The sequence below is a fragment of the Enoplosus armatus genome, chromosome 10 (assembly GCF_043641665.1).
Source record: "Enoplosus armatus isolate fEnoArm2 chromosome 10, fEnoArm2.hap1, whole genome shotgun sequence".
Taxonomy (NCBI): domain Eukaryota; kingdom Metazoa; phylum Chordata; class Actinopteri; order Centrarchiformes; family Enoplosidae; genus Enoplosus; species Enoplosus armatus.
This window is the reverse complement of record NC_092189.1, coordinates 22,690,833-22,711,002: the sequence shown is the minus strand read 5'-3', so window position 1 is coordinate 22,711,002 and position 20,170 is coordinate 22,690,833. Positions and strand designations below refer to the sequence as shown.

The window sequence follows — 20,170 nt, the reverse complement described above, 5'->3', positions numbered from 1 at the left end:
TTTGTGATTAATTAGCCTTTGGGGAATCCGCTCTTCCTCATCCTGCCTTGTCTTAATTAGTGATTTCCTACATTTCCCAGAATTCAACAACACTTCAGGGAAGCAGCATCAACTTATTGCTGTCAGCTGTTGTTGAATATAGGAGGGAAGAAAAGCTGACAATCACCTTTACTTATAATTCAAAATACCTGCGGCTGCATTGCATTCTGGTCTATTTCTGATTCCTCCATCAGAGGAAAAAAAAGCAGCTCTTGAAAGAAGTCTTCTCTCTTATTTGTTCACATGCACTGTTGATGTTTTACATAACTGGTTTTATGATATCATAAAAAAACATTTCTGGAGATAATATTTTGATTGATGTGACACTCGAAGAAAACCAGCTAATTGGACCCTCAAAGCAACATAAAGCTATAATGTTTTGGGATTACCTGCAATCAAGAAACATTAAGATAATGTTTAAGATTTAAGATAATGCACAATCATAATTTCCTAGACCTTGTGTAACCCCGCCCTGCAATAAGAGCCATGTTTGAGTCATGAGTCATAACCTCTGACAGATTTATATATGTATACTGCTTTTATGTGTGGAGACGATTGTCTTCAGCAGACAGAAAAAGTCTTTTGGAGGCTCTGTGTCATTGCTGAATCACTCAGTCTCCTCCATCTTCCTCATCCATTCATCCTAATCAGCTGTAATGTAAAGTCAGTTCTTGCTCTTGTTTATTAGCCCAGTCAGGAGGATGTAACTCTGACCTCTGACCTCATTAAAAAGACCACATAGGTTTGCTGAAACAGGACTGTTGGCACTGTTGACCTCTCATTGTTTTTTTGTTTTTTTTACAATTTTCAAGTGTGAAAATGGTCAAATTTAAAAGCTAAATCAGCAGAAAATATTTATCTGTAATTTCAGTCCAAAATGTCATCCTTCCATCCCTCCTGTTACATCCACACAGGGGTTGTTTACTGTTATGGAGCTGCCATCTTGCTGAGAGCAGAGTCTGGTGGAGAGGTGATAGCATGACTGGCCTACGGGAAGCCACCAAGCTCCATTCATCTGTCTCTCTCTTTTATCATCCAGCTCTATCTGTTCCCGGCTGCCAAACTATTTATTATTACATTCATTTTCTGTCTCTCGGTCTCTCGCTGCCTCTCTTTCTCCTCACTGGGTGCTACGATTTAGAAGTTGAAATTCTCTGCAGGATGTCAAAGACGTAGTCGTACGTAAGCAGCATCAAAGTTCAGGGTTGCAGGGATATAAATGATGCTATTCCTCATTATTACAGTTGTCTTTGGGTTAAATCTAGTTTACTCACTTTTCCATATAGTGCTACATCACCAGAGGGTTTGAATCTAACTTCTGACGCATGGTTTTAAAATCTACTAAAATGTCCTTTCTGTCTCAGTGGATATATCAGAAATGCTTTATTAGCATTATTAGTGTTTGTACATTCAAAAGCACTCATGGATATTACCTGATTATATTAATTAGATTAGATGGATAATTAGATTAGATAGAAGAGACAGCAACAGAGCGCAAAAGAAAGTTACATCATTGACAGATAGAAAGCAGCATAATGTCTAATTATTTATTTGACAATAAAGACGCATATGCAGCATTATTATTATCATTATTATTATTAATAAGTTATAATATATAATTAGCCTAGCCTTACTAACTCTATCCATTTCTCACTTCCAAGGTTAAATGAAGCCTTGCCACACACAAACACCGATCAATCCTGCCCGACATGGGATTACATTCCAATACGCTACTGTAAATAAGTGGTGTATTGACGGACAGCAGAGAGACGGGGACACGGGGGGCTTCATCCGTCTGCTTATCACTCTATTCATTACTGTGTGTTTATAACCGAGCGACGGTCTGCTCTGCTGTATTAGTCTGATCAATGCAATATTGGCTAAAACATAATACACCGGGGGAGGGGTTTGGGTTGGGGGGGTGGCAGCAGAGATTTCGAAATCTGAGAAAAAAAAGATATCCCTTTTTCTTAAAGAGGTCTATGCAGGTTGTACCTTGGATGGTATAAAACAGTAAAATTATGTATACAATCTATAAAATATGGCTTACATTATGAGAAAAGAGAGAAACATCCAGAATGAAGTCAAAATAGAGAAAAGTCGGAAAATAAGAAGCGAGAGAAACATTGAGACTAAAGAAATAGAAAAGTAATAGGAAGAAAAAATGAAAAGACAGACCAAAAAGAGTCAGAGACAACAACAGACAGCAAGTGAAACAGTGTGAGAGAAAGGAGAAAGAACAGAAGAAAGCATAATGAGCTTTTCCATGTGTTACCATGATCTTCCTCATAAAGATTTTGTCATCAGCTCCGGTATCTATTCCTGTTAATGTAGCTCTTTGAGTCTCTACCAAGATGCCGACTGCGTCATAAAGTTTTGTGTTGACAGCAGCGAGACAGTCACTCAGGCGTCGGCTAATGGGGATCGAAATGAGAATAAAAACAGAGAGAGACGCAGAGTCAAGAGAGTACAGACAGGCAGTCTGTGTTTACTTCACCTGCATTCCCATCATGCCTTGCTTGTCTTCATTTAACCAATACTCTGCTGTGCATCGCAGCATCTGAGCAATTTCCACCAGCAGAGCTGCATTACATAGCCGATGATCTGGACCTAAATGCTACTTTATGTCTTTGTTGCCGTCTTTTTATTCTCGAGATGCACTCAATTTAGCCTCTGTAATGGGACCACGAGACCTCGCAGGGACTGGAAACCTATAGACAATCAATGATCCAGGGTCGGCTTCCAGATAGATGAAAAACAAGAAGGGTATTCCCTGAATTCATCCAGCAAGGGCACCTGATACTGGAGCCTCGGGGCTTTCATTGGCCCTGTAGAAGCATCGGGCCGATCCAAACTAATGGACTGCTTCCACCATCGTGTTACACACGGCGTAGCTGCGAATTACTTTCCTGGCAGCGCCCTCTGAGACATGCTGCGAGTTTGCATGTTCCAAACTTCCAAAATTCATTAAATATCTGGGCAATTAGGAGTGTGTTGGACAAGTTAAGTGACCAAATCAAAACAACATTTCATTTACTTAAATATAAAATAAAAGAACAGCCCTGGTCAACAAAGTAAAGCCTCTGTTCGCATAGCATTAAATGCATATATCATATATATATATATATAGTTTGGTCAAGCTATGGATTTCTTTTCTTTGTTGGTAAGGCAAAACAAGAGAGTGCAAGACAGTTTTAAAAAGATACAACAGATTCAGACTAATGATACGTGGGTTTCTAGTTGCATTGCTCAAAAAAAACAGCCTGCAGCATTTGAACATATGTTTGAAATATGGAGTTCTGCAGCTTGGCTCTGGCCTGTCACCTCACGTTCTCCTCGTTTCACAACGATATGCTGCAGCAGCAGATATTTTGGTAACTGGGTTGTTGAAATAGTAAATAGGAGGAACTGGGACTCACATGTTGTTGAAGCCCTTCACAGGACACTTCCAAGAAGCAGACAAGATTTCTACATTATTATGGACATTAATATCAGAAATAAAAAGAACACAAATCCCTCAGCACCTCCGTTGGTCTGTGCCTCATTACTGACGAACAGCATTAAATCCACAAACTATTCTAAAGCATACACACCGGAAGGTCTCCTCGAGACATTAACCGATGGGTTCGGACATTTAGGGTGCCTTCTATCATTGCTGAATCGGTGTTGTGTTCAGGGGAGCAGAATGTTTTTCCAAAATCAAATCGGATTTGAGAACTTTCTAGTTAAAGTGTGGCTTCAGGGTGCCAACTATGTGGATTAACCTTAAACCTGAAGCAATCTGGACTTGAATTTGTTGATGAAGGAGATTATTTTCTTGTGCAAGGGCTTGTTTGTGCCTTCAACGTTGTATTTGTACTTTTGCCAGTCCGCCAAAATGTATAATAATATTTATGATTACAGTGTTACTTCCGTCACTGAAGAAGTTAGAAGGTGTATTTTAGAGAAAGAGCGTCTGCATATACTGTATTTCTGATGAATCTTGGTGGCAGCCCGCGCCCATGCAGCAGAAGAACGTGTCCGTGGTCGACTTGAGAGCAACATCAGTTGTACAGTTTAACTGAACTGTATTTTGGTGAAGAAGCCTCACCTCAAAAAGCACATCTCCTGTGCTGTAGTGGGTGGAGGCCGGCGACGCGTCCGCTGGCTGATCGTTGCACCACTGTAGCTCACTGAGACAGTTGACGCTGTCGAAGTCGCTGGTGTCCAGCTGGGAGAGGTCGATGTCCGAGAAGTCAGTGTCCAAGCGGTCCGAACACACCTCCTCCTCCCCATACTGAAGATGGAAAAAAAGAAGAAAAGGTCACGTTAGGCAAACATCAAGATTAAAGCAAAACTCCCAGGCGGTTTGTCTTTTTTGAGATGCAACAAAAGTGCATAAGTCACTTTGTAAAACATGAACCCAAAAAAACTGGAGGTGCTGATCACAGCTGGAAAGATCCTTGGTGAGAAGTTTGCATGCGTCACTCATGTCTGCCGCTCTGCTCTCTTATGCGATCACAAAGGAAATAGTTTTCTCTGAAACAAAAGCTCCCAAACATGGGAAATAATCCTGTTCCCTCTATGAGACTGAGGTTGGTGTTTCCTGTGAAGTCCATCACTCAGCGCAGCACTGCCATTGTTAGAATTAGGGGTTTAGGTCCCATTGGACCACCCTTTCTAAAATATGTATGCAGTTGAAGTACTATGAGGCACTTTGGATAAAAGCCTCCATCATCTGGCATATACTGTATATTATTACACTGTTCACTGTCGGAGTCACAAGGAGCTCTCATCAACAGCCCCTCATCTCTCAACAGCTACTCATTACAGATAATGAGACTTTCATGTTAGAGGAGATTCGACACTGAAACCAACAGAGGCATCTGCCCCGGCACAATGCAGGATTAGACAGAAAATGTGTCACGTACACCAGCAGCACCTATCTGGAAGCTCCTTCGTGCATTTATCCTGCACATCTCCCTGCGGCTCACAACAAAGTGCAACCGCGGCCCAAGAGGTCTTCAGGTGATTAGTTCCCCTTCGTTGGTTGAGGGTGCGTTAATCGGTGAAATGAGCTGCTCTGTTTAGTCTGTGGACTCTTTGGTCACGGTGGCCCATGGCTGATTGGTCTTTGTCTTCTGTGTTTCATACATTCAGGAAAACCTCCTGAATCATGACAACTGTGTCCAGTTTCTGAAATAATAACAATAATAATAACAATAATAATAATAATACATAATTTGCTCTGTCCAATCCACTAAAGATTATTTCAGGGCACTCTAAACATGTTACGGAGACTTTATTCTAGTGTCAGTAATGCTTTACTGCTGTGACAAAAGTTTGCATTCATTCACAGATTGAAGTTACAGAAGAAGTTAAACATAGTTTGAGCAATTGACCCATATAGACCTCATTAAGGACTTTAGAACCCCTTTGCGAAGATCAAAACCCCCTCGAAGAACCCCTTGAACCCCCTCAAGAACCCTTCAAAGGAATCTGAAACCCCTTGAAAAACCTGAAACATTCCTGTAAACACCTCCTCAAGAACTACAGTACCCAACCTAAAATCCCTCAATGGCCCCTGAATCCCTAGAAGAATGACCAAATGAGTGACCCCTAACGACTTCTGGTGCCCCTCAAGGAACCCCATAACCACCTTAAGGCATCTTGAATCCCCCTCAAGGATCCTCAAAATGCTCTTAACACATGGAAACATCTTGCACACCCCTTGAACACCATGAAGAACTCTTCACACACTCGAAAGAAACCCTGAAATCCCGGAAAAAAGGCCCCAGTTTGTGATCTACTAAAATAATGTCAGCAGCCACGTGGTCTGCAGTCACAACACACGGTTGAGATTCAGACAGAAACACGGAGCCACGTCACTGAGAGAACAGAAAAAAAGAAGAAGAGCAGGAAGTGTGTGTGCATGAATCAGTGTGAAGGGAAGTGGCTGTGGTCTCTCGGGGGGAGGCGAATGAGGGAGGACGAAGGAAAGAATAGTATGAGGAGCAGAGACAGGAGAGAAGGAGGGCGCATGCGGGGGAAGCGTTGTTAAATAAGTGTGTGTTAATGTGTGTGTTTGCGTGCAAACTGTGATCCGTTTCCACAGAGGAGCAAGAGATTAACGTCCTGTTGTATATAAGATGAGGAAGCATGCTCTGTTACCAGTGTTTCTGTCTCTCATTCACTTAAACGCCCACACAAACACACACTTCCTTTCCCATTCATCTCACTGGGCGAGCAGACAGGGCCGACCAGTTAGACCAATCTTTCTAACTGAATCAAACGGACGGTTTTCGTTCACTATCAGGTTTCCTCAGAGGTAATCTCATCTCCAGCTGACTGTCTGAACTGCACATTGCCTGTTTGCTGTTTTGTCCATGAACGCTGTGAGTAAGTGTTCTGTCCTGAAATAACTTTGTTCAAGTGTTGAGCGCACGTGGTGTCGATAGTTTCTAGCTATTTACCGCCACAAGCTTTTGCCCCGACAGTGTACGTGTTGTTAAGCTGACCTGACGGCACCCGTGAAACTACCACAAAACCTCATCATCCGATAAAATGAACGGCCGACAAAGTTCCTCCGTTTGAGAAATAGTTTTCTAAAAACAAACTGAGATGAATGACACTATATTTTAAATGTATTATATGTAAAACATTTTAAAAGCTTACCACTGAACTTAGTCACAATACAGTCAGTGATAAATGAAATGTGCTAAAATGATTCTTATTTATTGGTCTACTTAAAACAGTCACTAACGCCGAACATGTTTTTTTATTATATCGTTTCGCTAATGTCAATAATTAAGGGAGAGAAACATTCATGTTGACGTTCTGTCTCTAATAATCCTCCTCCATCGTGACCAAGCATCAGAAACCATTTCACAGAATTTACATTTCCCCAAAACTAATCAACAAACAGTTTATACATAAACGACGAATTTACGATATAATAACTAATTAAACAGCAGTTAATGATCACTCGCTTCTCGTCTCTCAGTTTGTGCTTTTGCCACTGTGGGTTTTAATTTGAATCTTTCTCTTATCATTACAACATATTTGAAATGTACTTGTCATTGTCTATGATAACTATAATTACATATATTTTATATATATATATATATATATGTATGTTCACAATACTTCATAATCACCAGTTCTGTCTGCAGAGCTTTTTCTACAAATACACAAACACTGTCCATTTCCCATCATCCGAACAGCTCACATCCAGCTTTAATTTTTTAAATCACCACCAACATCATGATGTGTTTATGATCGCCACTCGTAGCGCTTTGATCTACGACACTACAACTGTTCTCACTATGCCTCGCAGTGTGTGTGTGTGTGTGTGTGTGTGTGTGTGTGTGTGTGTGTGTGTGTGTGTGTGTGTTTATTTGGGTCAAGGAATGGATAACATGAGCTGATATCATTTATGGTTTCATAAATTACAGCTGAATTACACAGTAGACCAGAGCAGACATGATCAAAGAGCCAATCAGCAAAGTGGAGAGAAAGAGACAGAAGGGAGGGATGGAGGAAGAGGAGCGTAAAGGGGAGAAGGATGAAGGGGAAAAGAAATTAAAAAGGCAGGAGGAGGAAGAGGAATAGGGGAGGAAAAGAAAAGGTGAATGCAAGGATGAAGAGAAGGAAGGGGAAAGGCTGAGTGGGAGAAAAAAGAGCTGTGGGTCAGAAGAGAGAGAATAAAAAGAGCAGTAGATGTGGGGGGGGGGCTGTCGTGACTTGATAGAGAAGCAGAAGAGGGAGGAGAGGAAAGACGAGAGGGGAGAGGATGCCCTCTATAAGACCCACCCACTGCTGATGCAGGTGTGTTTTCACCTAGCGTGTGTGTGTGTGTGTGTGTGTGTGTGTGTGTGTGTGTGTGTGTGTGTGTGTGTGTGTGTGTGTGTGTGTGTGTGTGTGTGTGTGTTAGCATGCAGCACACATCCCTCTCACATGCGCCTGACTAATCCCCCTCCACCACTCGTTCGTTCAGCGCATCCTTCCTTTCCTCCTCTTTCATCTCATTCTCTCTCTCTTCCCCCTCCCTCCTTCCCTCCTCTCCTCCTCTCCTCTTTCCTTCATTCAGCATCCTTTTCTGCTCCCTTTCCTCCTCAACATCCCCCATCTCCTCTCCTCCTATCATTTTATTTCCTTTCCTCTCCATCCATCCTGTCTCCTCTTTTCTCCCCTTCAGTTTTACTCCTTTCTCCTCCTCTTCTCCTTCTATATTTAACTTTCTCCTCCTCTCCTCTTCTTTTCTTGCCTATCTCTTGGTTTCCTCCCACCATTTTTCCTCCTCTCTTTCTTCCTTGTCATCTTTCTTTCCTCTCAGTCTCTTCTCTGCTTTCTTTCTCCTCACCATCGTTCCTCTCCTCTTCTATCCTTTCTTCGTCTCTTCTCCCTCCTCTTTTCTCATCTTCCCCTTCATTCTTTTCTCTTCTATCATTCCCTTTCAACTCTTCTCTTTTCCTTCCTGCTCTCCTTTTTCTCCTCCATCTTCCCTCTTCCTGTTTTATCTTCTCCCCATCTATTTTCTATTACTCCCTCTTCTTTCATCTCCTGTCCTCCCTCCTCCTATCTTCCTCTCTTTCTCTCCCTCCTCCTCCTCCTCGTGAACTCAGAGGACAGGCTAATTGATTTCCTTGTTTCCACTCAGCCTCTCAGTCATCTCTCACGCTCTCCCTCCTTCTCTTCATTGCAGCCATCTATCAATAAAAACATCCTTGGGCTTGACACGCATTTTCCCCAAATACATACAACAAATAACACGTGAACACATGTTGCAGCAGAGACCAGGTACACACACACACACACACACACACACACACAGCAGCACGTCATGTGATCTGCATCACATCAACATGCCACAGCTGCGACCCTCTGCCTTATATGAAGCTCTGCTGGTGTGTCTCGCTTTCTGTCACACACACACACACACAAGAAAACCCTGCTACACACAAACATGACCAAGCACAGCAACACACGTGATGCGCATTTGAACATCCCCTCTGCAGCAGCAGAAGGCGATAGGCGGCGCGTTCCCAACTCTGCGCTGACTCTGAATAATGATGAAGCCCCTGACAGCGACACAACATGACTCACAGAGGCCGGGGGGAGGAAGCAGGCGATAGAGCAGCTCAGCGAGAAGCGACGCCTTCTCTGCTCTGCCCTTTTTTTTTTTTTTCCTTTTTCTGTATTGTACATGATCACTGAACATCACGTTACATTTATCACCTGAGTGCAGCGACCTCTGACCTCAAACATCCTTACTACTGGTTGCTCGTAAGGCTGGTGAGCTCAGAGAGAGAGACACCAATACTCTGCTGTGAATCCTCGCTGACTGCAGCTGAAACTTTCAACTAACCTTTCAAGCCTTGGGGGGGGGGGGGGGGGGGGGTGCTACTTCAAAGACATTTCTAGTCGATTATATTATTAATAAATGTAAATTTGGCTGATTATTCAGATAATCCAAAGGAGGAGAGACAAGTCAGTGCAGCTTAACAACAACAGGACAACAATGGAGTGCTATGATTAGCAGTGAAACTGCAGTGTCTTAATATGTCTTTATTATCTTTATTAGCAAATAGCAAGTTAATTCAGATCTTTCAAGTCTCTAAATGTTGACCATCAAAATGGCGCGCATTGGGCAACTTCATGTCAAGGCTGTGTTTTTACACGGCTCGGCCCTTTTAATGCACAGGCCTAATAATTAAATATTCATATTCAATATTCAAGCGGGGCTGTGCAAAACTTATTTTTTATTGTTTGCTTATTGTTTTAAGAGATCATGTCTCCTGTCAGGTCTTTAGGGAGCCTCAAGTCTCAAGTCCTCATTTTTGTGGCTTCTCAAGTCGAGTCAAGTTTCCAGTTTAAATTTTACAGCACTTCTCTAAGTTAAATCAGCTACAGTGTGATTATGTCATAGAGTAAATCCATAAGTCCGAAAACTAAAACTCTCTCTTTCACACGACTGCAAAAGATGCACGAATATGGGTCGTTTTAAGCATTCAGACGGACCAACGCTGTCATTTTTCTGGAGAGGACTGTTTCTTTGTACTGGGTCACACAGAGTTCATAACACGATGAGACGAGTTAGTCTGTGCCTACATTTGCGTGTTGGAATCCATGAAAAATCTCAATGCACGAGTTAAAAAGCAGCTCACTCTGACTCCCTGAACATCCTCTACTGAGGTGGCCTTAAGCAAAAAAGGAGTTTGAAATCCAGAAGTCTGAGGTACGAATATAAATCAGGGTTTCTGCTGGAAAAAACAACACAGTGTTCAGTCATCCTTCCCTGGGAAAAATAAATGTGTTGTGCTTGCTAAAAGGGAAATAAAGAGGGGAAGAAGTGGCTTATTCTTCCCTGTTTGAATGTACGATAATGGCAGTGGCATAACACAACAGCATCTCAAGAATGAACACATCAGTCACCGTGTCTCTGTCTAAATCTATTATGGCTTAAATGGAGCATTAGAATGGGCAGATTAAGCAAATGGCCATGAAATTAACGTAGAATACAGACACCTTTGAAGTTATTAAAGGGCATACTTCAGGGGAAATTGCAATAAGTTCATTCTGAGTTTAAGGGGTTTATATGACTATGAATTATATGCCACAGAAATACAAGAGCGATGCTGAAACAAAGCAGAATAAATCCAAATGAACTGAGGAAAACATTGTAGCACAGAGACGGATTTTATATCAATTCACAGTGTCTACATGTATAATCTGTGCTGATGTGAATGCAAATCTTAGTCCTGACCTTTGACCTTTTGAAACCTACAAAATCTACTCGCTAGTGTCTGCTTGTAAAGGGCATCACAGTGTAATAATTGGGGGAATGGGGTGTAAAAAAAATGAAGTGTGCTGACTTCCATTTGTGGTTAATCTCTGCCTTAGTAACAACAGTGAAAACCTACTGGCCCGTTCAGTCATAAAAAGCCTGCCGGGACAATTGCGCATTAAACCTGCGCTATTTATAGCAGGCCTGCACGTGGGAGAGCTATCTGGGCTAAAACCAGAAAGTGGATATGGAAAGGCCAGCGAGGCCTGCGTGGTGCTCTAGCATGTGGATGTGCTGGACCGCATCCTTCACTTCTATCTTTAAACACACACACACACACACACACATTCTTCCAAGGGTTATCTCTTGTTTGACTTCTCACCATGGTGCTGAGGTAAAGCGCCATGTCTTTCCATTGGTTTTCTATGAATAGCATATTGGGATTTTAGATTTTCTTGGAGGCTGGAATTATCTCATTGGTTGAGTTAAGACTTGAGGGGCGGAGTTAAAAAAGACTGAGCTAAAAATATGAAGCTGAGCAACGTCAAGAATTACATACTACTTACATACACCCTAGTTAGCTTAGCATATTCAAATTCAAACTAGCGATTAGCTGCTAAACAACCTGAAATAATTATGCTGTGTCCCAATTGCTACTACATACATAATTGTATACAGTGAACTGTAGTATGCAACATACTTTGCATATCATTCAAACTGCAACTGGAATATATTTCACACATTTCAGTGAAAGTGTCCCTTTTCCCAACTTTTGTGCCATAAATAATTGGAGGATTGTGATGAATGTACGTAATGTTGGTGTCAGTCCGAATAAAATAAGCCCTGTACATAAACCAACCACTACATGGTTCTGAAATAATGTGATACTTTATTGATCCACACAGAGAAATCAAAGCTTTCCTGGCAGCTCTACAGCAGGCCTTTTGTAATGTTATGTAAGGTCAGTCACAAGCCCAGTCATGTGCCGGTGAGTCCTCGCCAGTGTTCTGGACTGTCCAAACTTCCCTTTAGACTCACACACACACACACAGACACCACCACCACCACCACCACCACCACCATACAAGGTCAAGCTCTCTCAACCCTCGGCTGCAGCTCACAGGAGGGTGGAGGGGAAGAAGACGATAAGTCTCCTCTGAATATAAGGGATGATCTCTCAGGTTAGCCAGCACATCCACCGGTGTGTTACATGAATAATTTGATCTGACCCTGAAAGGCTTTGGTAACACTAGTCCTGAACTGCTAAAGCACTGGATCATGAGGTTTTAGACTTCCACAACATGAGGTTGCAACTATAGACATAGATGTTGCAGAAATCCTTCTTAATTTAACTTAATTCCCAAGAGGAAGTGACAAGCTATTGTTTGGCAGAGAGTTAAATTCTCCTATTGACCTTTATGGATATGATGGAGGTTCATAAGTGACAGATACAGAAAACAGATATTATGTTCATTTTCTCTACTTACTTGATTATTAGAATCTTTCTAATAAATACTTCCTTTTAAAAAGGACTAAAATGCCAGTTCCTCTTCTGTAAAAGCTCCTTTGGAAGCTCACAGGAGGACAATTCTGAACTCTCTGAACAACCTGCTCTTTTCCAATGATTACCACTACAGCAGAAGTTTTATATGTTGCATGTACTCAGAAACTAAAGCGACACTTCTTCCAATATCTGAACCACGCCTTGAACTTTAAATGATCCAAACTGATGCCTTAAACCCGTCTTTGAGAGACACTAATACAGAAAATGGGGAGGGGGTACATGTGAAGGTTAAGTGACTGACCAGATCCCATATAGTTGAAAAATGGTGATGAGAGGAGCCGGATGGAGAGTTGTAATCACCTTCCAGCCTCGCACATTGAAGTGACATGGAAGATATAAGGCAGCGTGCCAGGCTGGGGACTTCGTTAAGTGTCCCGCTGCCTTAACTCTCACTTTCTTGTAGGTCACTTTGACAGGAAGTGGTTTATAAATGACACCTCAGACGCCCCCCCCCCCCCCCCCCAGTGCCGCTCAAACGTATTGACTGACGACGCCCATGAATGAGGAATGAACATCGAGCCATGAAAGTTGACTATTTTCCCTTCGCATGTGATAATCCAGACGAGTCTTGATCTTTTTCATTTTGTCTCCATCTTTGGTGCCAAGCCCTAATTGCTGTGATGTTCCAGCGCTACATTTCACAGAAAACACTTAGACTTAGACACTTATTAGACAGACAATCTGGGCCATCTCCTCTTTGGATTTTTGGCTACGCTTTTGTCTGTACACCTATGATTGCTTCTTAAATTGTTCTTAATTTCAAAACGAACCAGAGACTTTAAATCCCTCTTGTGCTCGAGGAGATCGTTTCCAGGAAGCTAATACAGATATCGATGTCTTGAATATTTAGTTTGATAAATGAATATAAATACATTTCTATCCTACAATATGTTTATGTTTACTCTATACGTTATCGTATGACCCTGTAGAGTTATGTCGTGTCCTTCTGAAGGGCCCCTTTCTTCAGGTTGACAACCACTGCTTCATCGTGACATGAAAGAGTCTCCTGTGACTCAGTGAGTAAGTGTTGACAAGTAATGAGAAGGGAAAGCTGCACAATTTAAACTTCCCGACTCATTTTTCTCCTCTGCAGCCAACAGAGAAGAGATGTGCTTAATTACTGCAAACAAAAAGGACGCCCCCTCCATCCGCGGCCCCCCCTCCATGTTTAATAAGGGCCACAAAAAGCCAATTATGTGCTGTTTGATTATTGAGGTACAAAGTCAGACAATGAAAACTCACAAGGGTACGGACGGAAGCTAAATTAGGATGCAGATCAATGGGAATCATTATCTCATGCTGTTTAATCTTTATTTATCCAGAGAAGCTTGACTGAGCACCAAAATGGGTTTTTTTCCAGCAGCAACCTGCTTTACATTCACAAAGTTAACGTGCACAGCGGGAGCAGAGCAGCACAAACGCCGTCTTCCGCTGCAGCTTGTTTCCTTCCTCTTGTCTCCAAACAAGATTCAAACCTGCATCGACCCGGGGGCTCACTGCTCAAACCCTTTTAAACTTCGGGTCCAGGATTCTGTTATAATCCAGTTGTCTGTTACGTTACCTGTAGTCCATTAGTTGATTATCAAAATTGATGATGATTGATTTTCTTTTCAACAACACTTGGTTGGCTTTCAGAGGAGCCTCAGCTGTAATGCTGCTTGAATACATGCCTAACACATGCTCAACGACTCATTTTGAATCCTCAAGGTTTACGCAAAGAACGCGTCACAGCCGCTTGTCTATTCGTTTGCATCGGTTAAAAGTAAGTACATCATGAGCCTACAGTAAGAGACAGTGGAGGGGAATGTGAAATGGCAAAAAGAGTGACAGAAAGAGAAATGAAGTCTTCCAAACTTTGATTCTGAAACATGTTTCTGACAAACCAGGCGGTCGGTCTGATCCTCAGAGACGGAGAGTCTGTCTCTCGGCTCCCTCCGGAGTTTCTCTTTTCTTAGCGGGAATGAAAGATGAACGAGGGAAGAAAAAATAAATGGAAAGAAAAAGGAGACATTACCCAGAATGCAAATCTGCAGACTGATTCTCTGATAAGTTCACTGGTTCATTCAGATACTGCACTTACACACAGACAGCTATCAGTGTGTGTGTGTGTGTGTGTGTCTATATTTAGCTCTTATCCTGGTCTCATGATCAATTCTTCCACAGGCTGCTGGTGACTTGAGGAGCTGCTGCCAGACACAGGTGACCCCTCCCTCACACACACACACACACACACGCACACACACACGCACACACACACACACACACACACACAAGTGAATGGGGATTATTGTGGAATCAATCAAGTCTAATCAGACGAGCTCTGGTGGCAAGTGTGTGTGTGTGTGTGTGTGACCTTGACCTCATGCAGTGTTGCTACTGCATGACACACAAAGTGATTTATGTGAACATGGGCCTCTGTCACACACACACACACACACACACACACACACACACAGGAGCTGAATGGAAGGCTAAATTGGCAGCTAGTGTTTCTTATTACATGCATCAGCAGTGAGAGCGAGTGTGAATGAATGAGAAGGAGTTTAAAGAGACAGAACTGTGTTACATTTGCTGAACCTTCAAAAGGAACGGTGTGTTTAATATTCCTCTTAAATTTATTTAGTTAATTTCTTGAATTCAGTGAACTCAACAGTAAAGTCATGAGGTCAAAGAAGGTGTGTGTGTGTGTGTGTGTGTGTGTGTGTGTTTGTGAATGTGCTGTGATGAGCACAAATGAGCCAAATTGAGGGGGAAGTGGGATGTTGTAAAGTACTGGCTGTTCCCATCACTGCTGCTCCAGGAAGTGTGTGTGTGTGTGTGTGTGTGTGTGTGTGTGTGTGTGTGTGTGTGTGTGCAGCAGGGTAACATCACTCACCCCATCCTGCTGAGGTGCCCTTCAGCAAAACAGTAAGACCCCACCAGTCTGCACTTTTATCAGCTGATGAATGTTTATATGCCATATGACCGATAACAACAGCTCTGCGTCTTCCTTTGTATAGTTTACCGACTCGAATGCAGTACCAAAAGATTAGAGTCTGCATTTGTGGGAACACAAAGCAGGAACTTTTGTCCATTTTACTTTTAGGCTTCCAGTTGTCTTACTGGTTTGGCATCGAGACAATTGAAACCGATTAAACTTGAAGGTAGCTCATGTGCAGAGGGCCTTACTGTTCTTTCATGTACGCTATAACTGCAATAACAGTTAATCCAGGTCCTGGATCACTAATCTGAATCTGTGCACGAATTTAACTGATCTTATTACATGTGTGGGATTAGACTTTATCCAATTAAACATTTGTGACACATTTATCATCTTTCTCTGCTGCTAGGAATATTGAAATGGCACTATGACCTTTGACCTTTGACCTCATTAGTTCCTTGTAATGTCGGAACATCAGACAGCAGCTGAAGTGATGAAAAGAGACAGATAGGTAGAGGAGGGTAAGATGGAGGGAAGCACGCCAATCTCTCGCATATTGACTCAGTGACAAAAACACACATTTCTACATACTGTTTTCTTTGTTCTTTCTCTCTCTATAACACACACACACACACAGTCACACATCATCAAAGGCTCTCTTCATCTCAGACACACACACATGCTCTTTCCTTTGTCTCTCTGTCTTTCTCTCTCTCACACACACACACACACACACACACACACACACACACACAGTCTCCAAATGATTTCTGGCCTTCAGTCAATACAACAAGTGTTATTGAGTGCCGCTGATGCCGTCTTCCAGTCTCAACTCAGAAACACTCAAGAGTTCAATCACATGCTCATTCTCTCACTCATTCACTCTCGCTTCAATCTACAACCGCTGGCTTAAACAGGTGAAGCCCTCAGAGGCTTGTACAACAACGGGGTTGGCTAATAATCTTTAACAGTTTCAAGTTTTGTTCCGATATTAAGACAAAAGAAGTTTTGATTTTGCTTTTGATCCGTCATGCAAAGTGAGTTTCTGTGATCTAAGCAAACCAAAGTGACTCATGTGTGCTCTGGAGTTCATTTTACAACACAATAGCACATTATATGCAGATAACTTCAAAAGAAAAATTAAATGCCTTCAAACTTCAAGCTGTAACATTGTGTTGTCAAAAAGAACCAAATGTCCCTTTGGTTTCAGTGCTTCAGTCTTAATCTTTTTGTTTTTACCGTGGACGCCCAAAAGCTTCCCGGAAGAGGGGAGTACATGGGACTAATGCTCTTTTAACTTTCATAATGACCCTCATAAATATCACTAATGACTCCTAAAAAAAGCCCCACAAATTAAAGCCACCTCCTGCCTTTGAACATCAAACCTGGCGATGAGTTGCACCAATGATTATGTGTTGAAAATCATCCAAATTACATTCACAGCATCGGCATAACATTAAAAATCAAGTGCGACCCCCCACAGAGTCACTTTCTTTGGTTAATAATAAAGTTTCTTCGGGTCACTGACGGCATGGAATCCAGTCCGTCTCCGGCTCTTCCTTCCTGCTGGGAGATCCGTTACACTGATATCACCTCCAGCCAACCTCTGTCACTCTGCAACGTAATCTGGCTCTATCCCTCCCTCCTCCACCATCCCTCCATCCCTTGGCTGGGAAGAGCGGTGGAGGCACGGAGGCTAAATCTGGAAGCGGCAGCACAGGTGAACCCTCGCCTGTCCCCTGCATGTAAGAGGCTAATGACGAAGGGATGGAAATACACACATTAAGCCAAACAGACTTTAGTCGATTCAACAGGCTGATTAAACTGCAGCGTAGAGATCTGCTGCATGTGGGTGAGGCGTGTTTGCTTGTGTTATCTGTTGCTCTGTCTGCTGAATGCAGCCAGGACTCGGGTAAATTCTCCTCAGCCACATGTAGACGCATCAACCGATCGATCCGTCTGTTAGATACACGGCAGTAGCTGTGCTTCCCGTCTATGTTCTCTGAGGAGGCAGGGCCAGGCCACGCCCACTCCACATCATCTCCACCTCGTCCCTAAGCACCCTGCTTAATTGTCGTCAGATTAGCAGTCAAGGCTAAATCGGACCGTTCCACTGGACGATGGAAAAAGCCACAGCCAATCGAGGGCGAGCGCAGGGCAGCACAGCAGCTCAGTGAAATGCGAGAAGGGTGGGAGGGTGACAGATGCTGAGCTGGGAGCACAAATGGAGGGCAAATGTAGAGAGATACCATAAAACAGTAATCTGAGAAGAGTACCTCAGGAAGTACTGCACAAAAGACAACACCACTACTTTCATGTGATTCTCTGATGAAACTCAAACTTCATTCTTGAATTAGGTGCTAGTCACTGCAACATATCTGAAAATAGAGTTTCCACACATTAAGCTCTTTAAATATTTCTTTAGTGAACTACCACATGTTACTGTGTCACTATTGAACATGTGGTGAAACAGTGTCGGGAATGCATTGGAATGGGATCAAAATGTTTAAATACGTTAATGTGTATATTAACCTTCTAATCTTGAGAAACTTTGTGAACTAAACAATCAAAGAATATCAGTATCGAGCATCAGAAAGCTGTATAAGAATAATACTAGTATCCTTCTAGAGCCAAACCTGCGCTGACAGCGGCATCAAAGTCAAAGCTGTGAACATCCACAAGCTCAAAGACCAGAAGAAGAACTGTGAGTGGCTGAGGATGATGACGGAGGGATGAAGACAAGAGAGAACGGTGGGCTAAAAGAAGCTGCCGTCTCGACTCTGCAGGTAGCGGGCCTGCCGGGTAATGGGATCGGAGGGGGGAAAGCCGATTCAGAGCTCAGAAATAAGAGCGGTGGTGGCAGCTGAGACGGCGTGGAGGCCCTGCCAGCCGGGTTCGTTCAGGGCGACGCTTCAGTGTGAGAACAGAACGGAAAGAAAGAAAGAAACAAAAAAAAGGAAAAACATTTGGGTGTTGAATGGAAAAAGGAGAAGAGGGAGTCGGGAGGCTGAGAGTGTATGCAGAGACACTCAGAGTTTAAGAGGATTTAATCGGTTTCACTTTCAGTTGAGCTGTCGGAGTGGGTCTGCGTCACATTTAAAACTGAAGGTGATAGATAGGTGAACAGGCAGAGGGGAAGAGGTGATGATGATGATGATGGAACAAAAAGGTGTGGTGTAATAGAGCAGCTCATGGAGTCGCAGCCGATACTAAAAATAAACAAAAAATTTTATTAAGGTTTAAGGATCAATAACCCAAATCTTTCAATCAATATTTGGCGAGCAGTTAGGTTAAAACCCAGCAAACTGTTCTCATGAACGCGAGCTTTAATTTGACATTTTGATAAAATTGCAATGTAGAAAAGTGATTTAAGAAGATATTTAATTCTGGATTCATCAAAATTCACCGCAGGCTGTTCTATAATTCTATATCAAAATGTCCTCTGTGTCCTTTGTCGTCACTCCTCCAACATGTGGACTTCCAATCTCTTTAAGCACTCGTAACCACTTTCCACATTCCCTGAGAGAGACCTCTGTTGATTAAATTGCCACTGAACAGGCTTTAGCCCTCAGTGTCTATAATTTTCCAGTCTCAGGTGTCCGGCCGTCCCAGTATCTAATTCCACAGCACTCGGACTCGGCCCTTTAGCCGAGCCAAAACCCCTGCACTCGATCTGTCAACCCACTACAGTCCTCTGCATGGACATTTCTCTGTTTCGAATGTATGTTTCCTGCCACAGTGGCAGACATGCTTTCATCCTGGCTTGTGATTCTCTGATAATTAAGGAATATCTACTTACTCGCCCATTAGTGCTACCTACCATGTATGGTAAGAGAAGCTTAAGGGACTCTTAGGGACTCTTCAGTCCAGGACTGAATCTATCACTGTGACATCAGTCTATCTGATGCTGTTCTCTATAGCCTCGTTAGCAATTAACGTTGTGCGCTGATCCCAGCCAACCAGCGGATTGGATTGGCTAGCTGTCCAGAACTACACCGTCAACTGAAGCTTCAGTTTTCAACACATCATCCATCATTTGCAGTGATCCATCCTTCCCTCCTCACATCTTCTATCTCCTTCCAGTCCTTTGTTGCATCCTCACGACCTTCATTTATTAGTTCTTTTTTTGTAGTCCTTTTGTAGATCACTCTTTTCTACATTACCTCCTTAGATTACATTTCCCTTCTCACTTGTTTCCATCCTTCCTTCCTGTTTTACCTTTCCTTTCCTCTTACCTGCCTGCCTTCCTTTCTTCCTGCTCTCCCTCTCTTCTTCACTTCACACATTTAACCCTCTTTTCCTAACGTTTTCATCATTTCTACCTTGCTTTACTGAATTCCTGTAATCCTCCATCCTGCGTTTGTGTTAATGTTGCATTAATGCATGCGAGTCCTACAGTGTATAAACAGCATACATTCTTGTTTCGGCACACAAGGCATCAAGGTCAAACCTCCCCAATCAGTCTCACTAAGGAACTCATTAGGAATCCCCAACCCGTGCAGCATCTTGCTTCTCATTTTCCTCCTCGTCCTCCTTTTCTTCCCGTCACATGTCGGAGGCATGACACTCATTATTCCCTGCAAATTACTCTTCACTTAAACATCCATCTGTCTTACAGTGAATACTGAATTGTTTGGATATTTTTGCTTGAAAACGTTTAGATTTTAGGTAATTGACACTAAATATTGGCTCTTTGTGACTTCCTGTAATCTGCAAGTGATCGCTCTCCAATAATCCATATCTGTTAAAACGTTCCCTTCTCCACCTCCTTCTCCACCTTTCTTCATGTCCGTCCAACCCTCCATTCCTCCTCTCAGCTGTGAATCTACCTTTTCAGGCAGGCAGCGTTTGTAAAGCCCTTAACAGGATTGGAGAAAATCTG

At 42.7% G+C, this 20,170-nt stretch overlaps 1 protein-coding gene across 1 annotated transcript in view; it reads right to left on the bottom strand.

The window, feature by feature from the left end:
• ppargc1b (peroxisome proliferator-activated receptor gamma, coactivator 1 beta) overlaps nucleotides 1–20,170 on the bottom strand; it is an 80,528-nt gene that overhangs the window by 18,871 nt on the left and 41,487 nt on the right. The window contains exon 2 of the mRNA XM_070913477.1: nucleotides 4,130–4,315. Within this exon, the coding sequence (XP_070769578.1) occupies nucleotides 4,130–4,315 (186 nt within the window). The remainder of the gene's footprint in view (nucleotides 1–4,129; nucleotides 4,316–20,170) is intronic.